We start from the raw sequence: 15,072 nt of genomic DNA on the forward strand, positions 1-15,072 counted from the left end.
GTTCCGTAGGTATTCGCCCATACGAAACAAATCTACTAAAAGAAATCTAATAAGCCAAATGCCACAAAAGCCCCAGTATCGCTGCACGTGCAACGCCGCCTCATCCTGTAACTCGGTCTATACTGTGCTTATAGTCTATGTATTGCCCATATACGGCAAGCGGAAGTGACGTCCGCGGCCCAGGAGATCCGGCATGCAGTGCGGCTGAGCGGGACTCCGGAGCGTGTTTGTCCACAGCCATGGTGTCCGTGCTGTCCAGAGGTGTCGGTCTCCTTGCCAAGTGCTTGGCCGGGCTCAGCTGCACACAGGCTACCAGGTGTCAGCGGGGGGGGAAGTGTGTGTCGGTATTCATGGCTCCAGCAGAGCTCGCTGTGTCTGTTACTGGGTGACACACCACAAGTATGGCAGCCACCTTGTGGGGCCGTCCTGGGTTGGGAAACATGCCCGCTCTGCCAAAACAGCGCCACCCCTGGCTGTAGGTTGTGTCTGGTATTGCATTGCGTCTCCACCGCATTGAAGTGAATGAGCTGTGATACTGCACACAGCCCATGGCCAGGGGTGGCGCTGTTCCTGACAGCCGCCATGTGTGACCTAATCCTCAATGACTCCTTTATTATCTGACGTTGGTGACATTAGAAAATAAAAATCTGAGCCCGATTGGCTGCTCCGGACAGCTGCGCTGGTTACTCTCTGCACTACTAATAATGAATCTCCGCGGGCGTCAGATAAATGCCTGGTCTGTGGGGGTCCTGAGCTCTGTCGTCAGCCCCTCAGTAGTGGGAACCTTCTGCTCGGGACCGCCATACTAGTAAAGGGTTATCCCCAACATTGCAACTTGCTGATTGGCTGCTGACCACTACTGCCCCATTATACGTGTGCAGCCACCGCGCCATTCCTTGTCTATGGATCTGCAGATAAAAGCCGAGCGCTCCGCTGTATCCAGCAGCTCCAATGGCCATTAATTGGAGCGACCTCTGATCCGCTCTTGGGAATATCAGAACCTCAAACACTGCTCTATTTATATGGTGCTCTGCAGAACCCTGTCCTGGTGGTTGGACCTGCAGCAATCAGCGCGTTCTCGCCTATATTGTTATGTGATAACATGCAACTCTGGGAATAAACCTTAAGATTAGCTTCGTAATCAGAAGAGTCACCTAATGGGTTATACAGCTGTAGATTGAATCCAGACATCAATAATTCCAGGTCCGCATACTCACTGTTCCAAATGGTTAGTAAATTGGTAGACGGCCGCTAAGATATAATGCTGGTGCACAGATCAGTAGGTCAGGTCCCACAATTGTAAAAAGAAGAACCAAAGGTAGACCCAGTTCCAAAGGACGTATAATGAAAAATGCTTAAAAATGTCAAGTTTATTTCATCTGCGATTAAAATCACATAGGTACCTTATGTTGAAATCCAAATCCCTTCCCTGGAATCTACCATAAGCCGGGGTCTATTAGTGTATGGCATCAGATGATCCTCTCATGCGAGAGCATTGAATGCGATATGCTAATGACCCTCGGCTCTTGCTCTGTGCTCTGATACCCTCACATGACAGAATTGCAGCACAGCTGCAGAGGAGACGGAGAAAGTGGTTTCTCCATCTCGTCTTCTGCCGGCGAGAATCACACTGCACTCCGATGATATCCGAATGCAGTGCGATGTTTCACACGCACCCATAGGCTTGTATGGGTGCGTGCGATCTGATTCTTGAGTGCCATCACAGCATGCTGTGATTGTTTTCACATTCTGAATCGGCATGAGACTATAATTGCAGATGTGAGCTGCACCATAGAGAAACATTGGGGAGAATGCAATCTGATTTTTTTTTAATCGGATTGCTCTCGTCCAATTGCATCGCAACTGGGAATCATCTCATAGGGCTCCTTCTCATTTGCGAGAATTACGTCCGAGTCTCGCAGGTTAAAACCCTGCTCGGCACCGGCACTCCAGAGCAGAGTGTGCAGCTCCATGTATTGCTGTGCGGCCGCACGCTCTGCTCCAGAGTGCCAGAGCAGGGTTTTAGCCTCCCCAACTCGGAAGTATTTCTCGCAAGTGAGAAGGAGCTCATAGAGTGAGAATCTTGAGGCGTCCACACACATTAGATTTATTTATTCTTATATAGCGCTATAATATCGGCAGCACTGTACATGTCGATTAGACATTAGATGCCGTTCAGTCATGCCAAAAACATTAAAGGGGTTGTTGGGTGAAAACAAGTAATTGCCGATCCGCACGATAAGTGACTTGCATGCGCAGACGCAGGATGAAGACTGCCCATAGAACGGCAGATAAAATACCAAGAATAGCGTGAGTGCACAGCGCAGCTGCGGGATTACAGCGCCACATCTGCACGACAAAGGATAGTGTGACGTGCATGGGAGGGGGAGGGTGGGTATGATAATGAAGTCAGGCTACTTTCACACTTGCGTCGGGCTCGGCCCGTCGCAGTGCGTCGGACCGAGGTTACCGACGCTAGCAGTGAATGCGCCGCACAACGGGGGCAGCGGATGCATTTTTCCAGCGCATCCGCTGCCCCATTGGGAGGTGGGGGTGGAGTTCTGGGCGCGCATGCGCGGTCGGAAAAAGCGGACCGTCGGCAGCAAAAAAACGTTACATGTAACGTTTTTTGTTCCCAGCGGACCGCCACAACACGGCGCAACCGTCTCACGATGGTTGCAACATGTGTCAATGCGTCGCTAATGTTACTCTATGGGGCAAAAACGCATCCTGCTGACAACTTTACAGGATGCGTTTTGCCCCCTAAATGACGCATTGCGACGTATTGAAAAAAACACCAGTGTGAAAGTAGCCTCAGGCGGCAGAGATTTCTTCCAGGCTCCACTCGTCCTGGAGCCTGGAAGAAATCATTAAGATAAAACATTAAAACTCTATTTCTCCACAACTAGACCGCAGCTTTGAGGCATGCTGGTAATAATATTTTAACCATTCTATTACCTGTATGCCCATAGTAATAGCTTGAAAGCATCCAGGGGGTGACGCAACCTCTGTTCGTATTCCTTATTAGCACATATGGACAGTATTGGCCATGGATCCCCCCGCCCATTCTGGAGACCTCTCAATCAGCCATTGTGGAAATCGACTCCACAGCCCTGGTTTTTATTACATAGGATGTCTGACCCCTTATTTACTGCTTTTAATCCAGCTGTTTATGGTTTATCCAGGCCCAGAGCAGTCACATGAGTGGCTGGTTATCACAATATTACTTTTGTAAAGTTTTTTTTTTTAACCTTAAAATGTTGTTTTCCCGGTTTTCAAACACATTTTTTTTTAATAGGACTAATGTGGCTGCACATCTTCTCATTGAGAATTTCTGCACTGTCTTTACGCAACAAAATACATTTATTCATTTTAATCTCCAAGCCGCCGGGTCTTTCTTCCTTTCTTTAAGTAGTAACATTTTCTTTTAAATTGATTTTCCAAACCTTTGTGTTTCTGAAGTTAGTTAGCTGCTGATGGAAAATGGCATTAACAGTTACCGATTCTCTCATTTTCAGATGCAGCAGCCTCCCGGGGGCTCTGCCGGCCTTGCAGTGCTCCACAACAAGATGGTTCTCGAAGCAGCACTCTCTCGATGACTTACCAAAGCGTCCTCTCACATCCTATTTTCGGTTTGTGGGTCAGCAGCGACCAAAATTGGTGAAAGACTATCCTCGTGAGTGTGGTGTGATATAACTGCTGGGGAAGTGGCCTCCAGACCACCCTATACTATCAGACATTTTGGCTATGTTGACATGTTGCGGCTGGAAACTATAATAGTCCTATATTGCTGCAGTCTTTTCACTTTTTCCGTGCAAAATAACTCAAGTTTGCAGGGAAACGGCTATTTCACTTACAGGACGATGTTGCCACTGTGTGTGAACTCGGCCTTAGGACATTGATTACCTATCCTACGGACAGGTCATCAGTGAACAAGTAGTGAACAATCTCTTTAAGGTTAGTGAAGAAGGCCGTTCTACTGCTTGTCCTCTGGACAGTCAGATGGGGTGGGATTGATGGTATCTGCCATCTTGGAATCCTGAAGTGTGCACTAGATGAAGCATACCTTTTTGCTAAATACAGGTATTTAAAAGATATTAATATTTTAAATGTGTATAGTTTATTTTAGTATATTTCTGGGACCTCTCCTTTTAAAATAGGTAGCGGCTTCTAAGCAGAAGCCACTCATGGGTTGAACATGCTACTTATTTCATCCGTCTTCCCAGCGTTTCAAGCCTGAAGCAGATAAAAGAGACAAAAGTTGGGACATGTGCACAGCAGTGTCGTTTTTACATGGCTGTGCATAATGTTCATTCTTTGTAGCAGTTTTTCAGTCGGAATCTGGCTGAATAGATGTTTTTTGTTCACCCTTATATTGACCCATGTAATACACAGGGAGAATGGATAATTGCAGCAGTTGCTGCACACTGATGGCTAATCGAGGGGTGTCACTATTAGCTCTGTAATGGAACATATAAATGGCAGATTAAAGGAGTTTTACCACAAAGTAAGTTCATTTTAATCTAAAGATCTTGTAATAATAATAATTTCCGCAATTGGATGTGTTAAAAAAAAAAAAATGTACCTGTGCTGAAATAATCTTATAGATGTGCCCCTACTGTGTAATGGCCGTGTCTGACCGTACAGGGACATGGTCTGATCATACCACAGCTCCTGGGCAGGGGAGGACGCAAAGGAGTATACAGACCTCCAATAGACGAGGTTTCAGGAAAGAAGTCACCAGTGCACATGAATGGCACTACATGTGTGTTGTAGCAATAGTCTGTGTGTAACCTGTCTGGATACATGAATATGGTTTATTCTTTATATACATGTCTTATCTTTCTATTTATGAATGTTATCTTTTCCACAGAGGCAAAGGTGACAGAAATTTGTAAAATGATTGCACTGGAATGGAAAGGACTCTCAGAATCCGCAAGAAAAGTAATACAGATAAGTTGTGACACACAGGCTGATTATATTCTATTAATGTTCAGCAGTAAAAATAATAATAATTCATTCATACAGCGCCAACATTCCACAACACTGCACAATTGAATATCGGTGATTATGGATTACACAATATGATTTTTTTATTACTTTAATCCTTGTAGTTTATACATACACGAAGCGTCAGCACAGTGTGATTAATGAATACATGAACTCCAATATTTCTAAAAACTTTAAGGCCGGGTGCACACGAGTTGGAAGTAGCAGCGCTTTGGACGCAGTGTATGTTCGCTGCGTCCAAAGCGCTGCCGTCTATTGAACGCAGGTGAATCCGCATTTGATCATTGAACTGTGCGGATTTACTGGGTCCAGTACATTCTACTGATGTAATGTCTCTTGCTGAGACTAATGTATCTGCAAGAGAAATAAACACCTCTCGTGTCTCCCCTTTTCCTCATAGTTTGTAAGCTTGCGAGCAGGGCCCTCATTCCTCTTGGTATCTATTTTGAACTGTGATTTCTGTTATGCTGTAATGTCTATTGTCTGTACAAGTCCACTCTATAATTTGTAAATATGCGGAATATGTTGGCGCTATATACATAAAATTATTATTATTTTTATTATTAACATGCTGCGGTCTGGAAAGACGCACCGCATGTTAAGATCCATGGGAGATCCGCAGGCATCTGTGGACACATAGTGGACATGGGATTTCTTGAAACTCACTATGCTGTAAAATCTGGCTGCTGTGGGTTTCATGCTGCCTAAATACGCAGCATCAAACCCCCAGCAGTTCCTGATTGTGAGCGAATGTCCTAAAACATAAAGGTACTTAGCGTTTTTTGATCAAAGAGCGCAAAAGCCATTTAACCACGTCATGGTGTACCTTTTCACATTTTTTTTTTCCTCTTGAGGACTAATTGTCCCCTAAAAAAGAAAACCAGGTGTCCTACTTTGATCTATGTTGTGGATCAAACTCATTAATGAAGTCAATGTCTTCACGAAAAATAAATAAAATAAAAAAAAAAACAGCACTCTGTCACCCATGTTCTGTCTGTCGTTTACTATGTAATGGGTAGGAGTAGCTAAGAATTGTTTTTTTGTTGTTTGAGACACACCTGGACCGAAATTGGGTCAAGCACACTGACAGAAAAACGAACTGTTCCTCATGTATGAGAAAAAAACTGATGTGTGAAATGTATTGCATCATTTTTAATATTATCCTTAATGTACAAGGTCAATGTCAACATCACTGATATCCCATTTATACTTTTAAATTATTTTCTGAATAATTCTCTGCATTCGTTTTGCTTCATCTGTGATTTCTGCTTTATTTTAGCCATTTGTGGATGCAGCTCGTGAAGAGCAATTGAAATACAAAGATGAAGTTCGGAAATATAAAGAGAAATTGAGTCTCCTCGAGCTAGAGCTGTTGAAAGAGAGAAAGAAGCAAAGACTGGGAAAGAGGAAGCACATGATACATCGAAGGGTACGCCAGTAAGACACGCTCCTGGATTTTGCAGAATAACATAACGTTTTCACGTTCTTTTTTTCTGAACTAGTAACATATGGCAGATCACATGGCATGGAGGTTGCAGTCCTTCTCTGGTGTTAAGATGCCCCATACACATGAGATCATTATCAGTGTCAGACGAACGTTCATTTGTTTTAAATGGGAAGAGAGGAGAAAGGCTCCGTCATACTCCTCTGGCAGCGGCTTCTGACAACAAAAGGATGGGCAGATAAAATTACAGCCTGTCCCTGGCATTTTGTCAGGGGAGAGTCAGGAGACCTCCTTACACTGCAGATGGTCATCCCATCCTGCCGAAATCGTCTAATTCGGTGATCTTTCAACTATTACATATCAATGCTTTAGTCAGTCTTGGAGCAGTACACCGTTGAGTAAGACTGGTTGGACAATTACAGCTTTTATATGTGGTTGTCAGCCCCTTATAGTCCCTAATATCCGGTCCGCTCTGGACTATTCTCTTCAGGTGAAAGCTGTGTTGATGCAGAGTTTGAATAGGCAAGTCGTGCCATGTGTTATTAAAGGTAGAGTCACCCATGAATAAAACATGTCCTCTGGGTAGAACAAATGTTCTATTAGGAAGCCATATTTGCTGCTTTGAAGCTAGATAATAGTAATAATCTTTATATAGCGCCAACATATTCCTCAGCGCTTTACAGTTAAACAGTTTCAAACTCAGTCATAAGTAACAACGATAACAATACAATAATTAAAGCAAAACCAGACGACCCTGCTCGTGAGAGCTTACAATCTACAATGAGGTGGGGGAGATACAAAGTACAGGTGTGTATTTAGAAGTTTGCTCTGATCCTGCGCTGCCACTCACTTATGGGTTAGACCTCATTGTTTGTGCATCAGTAGTCATGTAACGTCAAAAAGTCACTTTGACCAATTATCGGCACACGGTGATGGTTTACATTGTATCAGTACACTGAATACACAGTGCTGCCTTAGTCTGATTAAATTTCTCATTTGTGTCCTGTGATTTTTTTCCCTGTCCATCTCCTGTAGCTTTCTCCCCTCAGCGTTTAGTGTGATCAGTCATAGCCGTAATTGATTCATCATTGATGTTTGTTTGTTCAGTTTTCCTTTTTTATTTTTTAATTACAGTTTATACTTCTTTTTTTTTCTTCTCCAGGAGTTGACTTTACTTGGAAAACCTAAAGGATCTCGAAACTCTTTCAATATTTTTATGTCTGAACATTTTCATGACACTAGAGGCGACTCCCTTATGGTATGTACTTACAATGTTTTATAACAGCTGATGTGTGATAGTAGCAGTACCATAAATGATTGCTTTGTTCTGCTATATTGAGTCTTCTCTGCTTGACGTTCGGGTCAGCAAGCTTGTTGCTGCAGATTCGGCTGATTATAGTTTATGGGTTATAGAGGTGCGTTGTCTTGGGATAAAAACAAACCAAAACATTTCATAACAAAAGTGAATAAAACTCTTATGTAAGTGCACGTTTTCTCCTTCGCCTCATTGGGGGAAACAGACCGTGGGTGTATGCTGCTGCCAATAGGAGGCTGACACTAAGTGATACTAAAAAAGTTAGCTCCTCCCCTGCAGTATACACCCTCCTGCTGGCTCTCGGCTCCTCCCCTGCAGTATACACCCTCCTGCTGGCTCTCGGCTCCTCCCCTGCAGCATACACCCTCCTGCTGGCTCTCAGCTAACCAGTTCTTGCTTAGTGTCTGTAGGAGGCACATGGGTCTGTTTCAGACCCCAACGTTTTTATTTTATTGTTTACTTTTCTGTAAATTTTTATTTTTTAATTAACGGAGTGAAGGGGGCGACGGTTCCTTTCAAGGTTCCGATCTCCCCCGAACCATCAACAGGCGAGCACGGCGAGTATACCTCCCCGTACCCTTTCCTGCGACGTGGGAAGCCATGCCTGAGCTCACTTCAGGGGCGACGGTTCCTTTCATGGTCCCGATCTCCCCACACCAGCAGCAGGCGATCACATGGAGTGTCGCCTCCATGTATCCTCTCCTGGAGCCAGGCCTAATGCCGGACAACTGGCCCTGTCCACCCGGACTGAACTCCGTGGCTGTACAGAGGTCCCTCTCTATGGCGTCCGAGCAGCACCCACTGTCCCACCACTGTGAAAGCTGATGGCACAAGGAGGCGGACGGTTCCTCTCCACCCTCTAACAAACGGATGATGGATTGAGGCTTATCCCTGCACCGTCCACGCTGCACAGAACAGCGCTGAAACCCACATCCGCGGCGGCTCCATGCCGGGACGCGCAGCGATAGTGAGTGGATCCATCTTCAGTGGGATATTCACATGCTGACAGGCAGCCTCAGCCACTTCCCTGTGGCCCACCTCTCTGAGGTAACGCTCTGGATGGCTGCAAAAATTTAGTCCCCGGCTTCGGCCGATTTGTAGGCCGCATCCTTGAAGTCTTGCCTGGAACGACCCACTGGTGACTTCCGCCGGCTACAGAAATTTAGGCCCCAGCTTAGGCCTGAGCTTGCCAGAGCTTCAGAGACTAAACTCCCTCGAGAGCATTTGCCATTCAATTCGGATAAGCGATTCACTGGACAGAAGCCTCTACGTGGGATGCCATGCCTGGCCTGTTTTTTAAGGGCGATGGGTCCTTTAAAGGGCACCGATCTCCCCACACCATCAACAGACGAGCACACGGAGTGTTGTCTCCATGTTTCCTCTTCTGCATCCAGGCCTAACGCCAGACAACCTGTCCTGTCAACCTGGAGACCTGAACTCTGTGGACATATAGAGGCACCCTTTTTGGCGTACGAGCTGCCCCCTCTGCATCACCACTATTTAGTGGATGATGCAAGAGGGCGGACAATTCCTCTCGACTTCCCTGTTAAGAGGTTGATGGATCGAGGGTTCCTAATTTTTATCTTTGCACCGTGAAAAGAGGAGATGGCAAGAGACTATGACCTGCTGGATGCAGCCGCACATTCTGCCATGGGGCAGTTTAACCGGGTAGAATCTCCTGTGGTATACCTACCAGTATCCCTACCTGATGGGTCATCAATCAAAAATACCACGGACTGTCAGATAGCAAATCTGGTTCGTTCCGTCTTGCGGCTTCGGGTCCAGCGCTCTATCCTCCCTAGCGGCCGCATGGATTGCTAGAGCAATGGTCTCCTGGCTGGAGACCTTAACTACCTTGATTCACACCAGCAACAACTGGCCAATCAAATCTTTTGAGCGGGAGACTGACAAAGGATTGTATAAGGATTGTCCAGCACAGTCTAGATCTAAGGGATCTTGGTTCCAAACAGGGGAACGAAAAGTAAGATCGACCCTGGACCTCAAACTTCTAACAACCTTTGACAGGGTCCTCCTTCTTTGGATGGAGTCCCTCCGCTCAGCCATTACTTCAACAGAAAAAGGTGCAGTTTCCGTCATCCATCGACATTCGGGTTGCTTGCCCTCTGCAAAAATTCCTTCGCCTTTCCATTCGTCAACAGCATTTTCAAGTCACAACCTTGTCCTTCGGCCTTGCTTCCGCACCCAGAGTGTTCGCTCGGGTCATGGCGGATGTCATGTTTCTCTTACACTCTAGAGGCGTGCTCATCCTGCCCTGTTTGGTCTGTCTAGCCGCCCTTCCAGGACTACGCTGAGTCGTCTATATCTCTTGCGATACCTTCTCTCCTGGGCTGGCAGCTACACTTAGTCAAGTTCTCCTCATTTCCAGCCCAGCAGATATCCTTTTTGAGGTTGATCCTGCACACTTCTAGAAGGATGGTAATTCTTCCTCGAGACAAGGTCATGGCCCTTCAACAGGGAGCTCGCGCAAGGAGAGTTCTGAGGACTTGATTACTCACCCCCTCATTTCATTCGATTTGCTAAGAGAGTTCTGAGCAAAAATGGTGACGACAATGGAAACGGTTTCCTTCGCTCCGCTCGTTTTCAGCAAGTCAAACAGACTTTCAGACTATAGTCTCTGAGCTCCTTCTTCATCCAGGGCCTTTCTCCCGGTTCAATGGTTATTAGTAACTTCCAATGCCAGTCTTCTTCTCCCCATCATTGTTCTGGAGATCCGAACGGTAGTCTTACAGCAGGTCCACTACCTTCTGGCGGGTCTCCCTATCCGAATTCAATTGGATAATGCCACGGCGGTGCCTTACGTCACTCATCTAGCAGGTACCCACGGTCAGGCGCCATGACCGAGGTACCTCACTTTCTCTGATGGGCCGAAGTCTATTATTCGGTGATCTCGGCAGTATATATCCCAGAAGTAGAACTCTGAACGGCAAACAAATTCAGCCGTCAGGGTTCCGCCTCAAGTCAGTGGGAACTTCACCCCGAAGTCTTCCATCAGATCTGTCCTTACTGGAGCTCTCCAGTTGTAGGTGGGATGACATCCAGACTGAAGGCCAATGTACTCGAGTTCGTGGTTCGGCCTCGAGATGCAAGAGCCATCGCTCTCCATGCTCTGGTTCTGCCGTGGTACCAGTTTCCATAACTCTCCTTCCACTGCTTCCGAAAGCCTTTCGGAAGCAGAAAGGGGCCCCAGTGATCCTCAGAGATCCGCACTGACCACGTCCGTTTTTTTGTTTGCGGATCTAGTATCTTCTCGCCTTATCGCAGCACAACCGCAAGTAGGGACTTTCTCACAGGGAGTTTTCACACGTAGTTCTTCCCTATCGCATACCGTTAGATCATTGGGACCTTATTATTCCTAGGAGCCTTACAGTAGGCTCCTTTTTCATCCGGGCAGACTTTACTATCAGGGAAAGTCGTCCCGTTCTCCTCTGCGATATTCTCACTCTGACGAGTCTTCGGAGCTAGCTTCTCTGCTCTTTCAGACTTTTTTCCCTTATTTCCTTCGAGGTAAGGTTGTCCTCAGGCCATCTCCATCCCTTGTTACCAAGGTGGTACTGTATTACCACTGTTATGAGGGCATAGTTCTTCCCTCATCTCTTTTGGCTCCAGTCCACAAAATGGAATAAGATCCCCCATATTCTGGACGAAGTGAGTGTTCTGAGTAGGTACGTCTTGAGGACGGCGTCCTTCTGAAGGTTGGACGTTTTATTTGGGCTTCCTGACGGTAGAGGAAGGCTTCCTGACATTTTCAGGAAGGGTTTAGCCGTTTCATCGACCATGATAACATGGTGAATTCTTTTCACCATCCAGGAGTCCTTCTGTGCTAGATGTCAGCCTATCTCCCAGTCTTTCAAGGGTTCTAGGCACCAGGCGTCAGCAAGGCACGCCTGCAAGCTTGCGGATTCGTCCAGTCCGCATGCATTCTTGAAGCACTATAATTCCCACACTTCCACAGATGTGAGTCTGGGCAGGCGGACTCTGGAGGCCGCGGTGGCGCACTTGTAAGTAGCGGTTACACAGGGCCTGATCTGTTGTTGTCCCCACCTAGGGACTGCTTTGGGACGTCCCACGGTCTGTGTCCCCCAATGAGGCGAAGGAGAAATAGGGATTTTTGTGTACTCACCGTAAAATCCTTTTCTCCGAGCCATTCATTGGGGGACACAGCTCCCACCCTGTTATTAGCTTATGATTGTTTTTTATAATCTGACATGCTATACTCTCATATATAATATGACATGCTATACGCTCATATATTTTTATTGATCTCCTACTGCTTTTGCACCGAACTGGTTAGCTGAGAGCCAGCAGGAGGGTGTATACTGCAGGGGAGGAGCTAACTTTTTTTGTATCACTTAGTATCAGCCTCCTATTGGCAGCAGCATACACCCACGATCTGTGTCCCCCAATGAATGGCTCGGAGAAAAAGGATTTTACAGTGAGTACACAAAAATCCCTATATCCTCACTCATCAACCTAGGCTAGATACTGTGCTTGTGGCTACAATCAGGTATATATGATCAGGAGGTATACAGCCGATGGCAGCCTGCGTCTGGATGGATTACATTGTCTCAGCAGGACACTGTTTAGGAATTTGTGGTTTGCAGAACTTTCTAAATAGTTAAGTAAGTGATATTCAGGGGCATAACAGCTAGACGATAAACGAAAAAACACATTTTTTACTTCTGGTACATGAATGCCTATGGAAAAAGAAAAGGTTCATCTAGAAAATGTCCGATGTACACTTTCGGCTAAGGACACGGACATTTAGCCTTACTTTATCAGTATGCACAGGTGCCCAGGTTGGGAGACTAGGGAAGCAGGTGGCTCTTCAATGTCACTAGATTTGCTACCATGTCCTTGGTTTAAGAGCCATGAAGGGCTATAGCTGACATCGTTCTCTTTTAGGTCTCAATCCCTTTTCTTTTTTAAGTCCTTTTCTGCAGTCTTCTATGGGGCATGTTGCTGGTTAGATACCATTCTTTTGTAGTTAAGCGTAAGTTTTTTTGTTTTGTTTTTCTTTACAGGGAAAGATGAAGACTCTCCATGAGGACTGGAATAGACTGCCTCACTCACAAAAACAGGTAATGATAGCATGCCTTTAACTGGTTAAGGACCCTGTTCCAATAAAGGGATTACGAAGCACCTCTCCCTTTTCAGCCTGTACTGACTTAAGGTACCGTTACACTAAACGACTTACCAACGATCACGACCAGTGATATGACCTGGCCGTGAAAGTCGTTGTGTGGTCGCTGGGGAGCTGTCACACAGACGTCTCTCTCCAGCGACCAACGATCAGGGGAAAGACTTCGGCATCATTGAAACTGTCTTCAACGATGCCGGAGTCCTCCTGCAGCAGCCGGGTAACCAGGGTAAACATTGGGTTACAAAGTGCAGGGCCGCGCTTAGTAACCCGATATTTACCCTGGTTACCATTGTAAAAGTAAAAAAAAACAAACACTACATACTCACATTCCGATGTCTGTCACGTCCCCCGCCGTCAGCTTCCCGCACTGACTGTGTCAGCGCCGGCCGTAAAGCAGAGCACAGTGGTGACGTCACCGCTGTGCTCTGCTTTACGGCCGGCGCTGACAGTCAGTGCAGGGAAGCTGACGGTGGGGGACGTGACAGACATCGGAATTTGAGTATGTAGTGTTTTTTTGTTTGTTTGTCTTTAACTTTTACAATGGTAACCAGGGTAAATATCAGGTTACTAAGCGCGGCCCTGATATTTACCCTGGTTACAAGTGAACACATCACTGGATAGGCGTCACACACGCCGATCCAGCGATGACAGCGGGTGAAAAAAAGGTCCTGATCATTCCCCAACGACTTCCCGGCAGGGGCCTGATCGTTGGTCGCTGTAACACATAACGAGATCATTAGCGGGATCGTTGCTACGTCACAAAAAGCGTGACGTTGCAACGATATCATTAACGAAATCGTTATGTGTGAAGGTACCTTTAGGGTGTAGAGATCCACTTGTAGAGGCGGCTTTCCTACAAAGTCATATCCTGCGTGTGCCTATATTAATTGGCCATATGCATGATATTTGCAGACGTTCAGCTGTGGCTCTTCATGTCTGCTATAAGAGATGTGCGACACAAACCATCATGGACTGATGACTAGACTGTTGAGGAATGTTCTACCACCTCACTCGTCTCTATTTCACATGCGCATTGTCCAGTGAGATTGCTTTTTTTTTTTCTTTTCTGTGTGTTCTTGCAGATGTATGTCCAGTTGGCTCAAGATGACAAGATCAGGTATGAAAATGAAATTAAGGCTTGGGAGGAGCAGATGCTGGAAATTGGTAGAGAAGATCTTATACGACGGAAGTCTAGAAATAGGCTTATTAGAGATTCAGCAAAGATGCAGGAAGCAAAGTCTAGAAAGGAGCCGCACAAAAGAAGTGTCGGGAAGGTCATGAAACCTGCCAGAGAAGGTAAAAAGGCAGACACATGGAAGAATGAAGAGTAAAGCTGGGGATAGATCCAGATATGTAGCCATGCAGTAAATATCATTCTATGCCCTGTGGTTGCCTCATCATGATGGCAGTGACATGACCTCTGAGCAACCAAGGCAGTGGCCAGTAACTGTATAGACATTTCTACCATGAATGATGCTTTCAGGCTCATACAGATTCAGTCAAGACCACAGAGGACTGTCCCATTGTCCAAATAACTGACTCCATCCATTTCAACAACTTTGTCAGTCCATTAAATAATGTCCAATGTTTTCTTCTCCATCCTAATATTAATCTGATTTGTTTCAGTTCTTATGTTTCATTCTTTTATATGGAGAGAATAATAAATATATGGGAAATCTTTGAACATATGTTTTCCACCTATAGACATTTATAGCCGTCTGACCAGTGTGACTGGTGGGAATATCTGTAGGTGAACTCACATTCATCCTAACAATGAGGGCGTCTCAATCAGAAGGGGAGATGTATGAACTTTCTGAATCATTCACACCATTGAATGGAGAATGGTCATTCATGTTGTGTGCGATTTTGTTTCTTTACTAAAAAGGAGGACCAGGAAATACACTGTGTGCAGAATTATTAGGCAAGTTGTATTTTGATCACATGATACTTTTTATACATGTTGTCCTACTCCAAGCTGTTCAGGCTTGAGAGCCAACTACCAAGTAAGTAAATCAGGTGATGTGCATCTCTGTAATGAGGAGCAGTGTTGTCTAATGACATTAAAACCCTATATAAGGTGCGCTTAATTATTAGGCAACTTCCTTTCCCTTGGCAAAATGGGTCAGAAGAGAGATTTGACGG

The 15,072-nt window shown here is 45.7% G+C and overlaps 1 protein-coding gene across 1 annotated transcript; it reads left to right on the plus strand.

The window, feature by feature from the left end:
• The first annotated feature begins 176 nt into the window (after window positions 1-176).
• TFAM (transcription factor A, mitochondrial) lies at window positions 177-14,614 on the plus strand. Its single transcript, XM_069753549.1, has 7 exons — window positions 177-316; window positions 3,519-3,676; window positions 4,874-4,944; window positions 6,290-6,439; window positions 7,617-7,712; window positions 12,812-12,868; window positions 14,013-14,614. The coding sequence occupies exons 1-7, from the start codon at window positions 240-242 to the stop codon at window positions 14,259-14,261; spliced, it is 858 nt and encodes a 285-aa protein (XP_069609650.1). The 5' UTR covers window positions 177-239; the 3' UTR covers window positions 14,262-14,614.
• Window positions 14,615-15,072: the final 458 nt, after the last annotated feature.

Source organism: Ranitomeya imitator, chromosome 2, assembly GCF_032444005.1.
Source record: "Ranitomeya imitator isolate aRanImi1 chromosome 2, aRanImi1.pri, whole genome shotgun sequence".
Taxonomy (NCBI): domain Eukaryota; kingdom Metazoa; phylum Chordata; class Amphibia; order Anura; family Dendrobatidae; genus Ranitomeya; species Ranitomeya imitator.

Bases quoted from the DNA above. Each gene is read 5' to 3' on its own strand.
- TFAM (XM_069753549.1), top strand. From the start codon at position 240: ATGGTGTCCGTGCTGTCCAGAGGTGTCGGTCTCCTTGCCAAGTGCTTG. The intron at 6,440-7,616 runs GTACGCCAGTAA...TTTCTTCTCCAG, and splicing joins AGCACATGATACATCGAAGG to GAGTTGACTTTACTTGGAAA. The intron at 7,713-12,811 runs GTATGTACTTAC...TTTTCTTTACAG, and splicing joins CTAGAGGCGACTCCCTTATG to GGAAAGATGAAGACTCTCCA.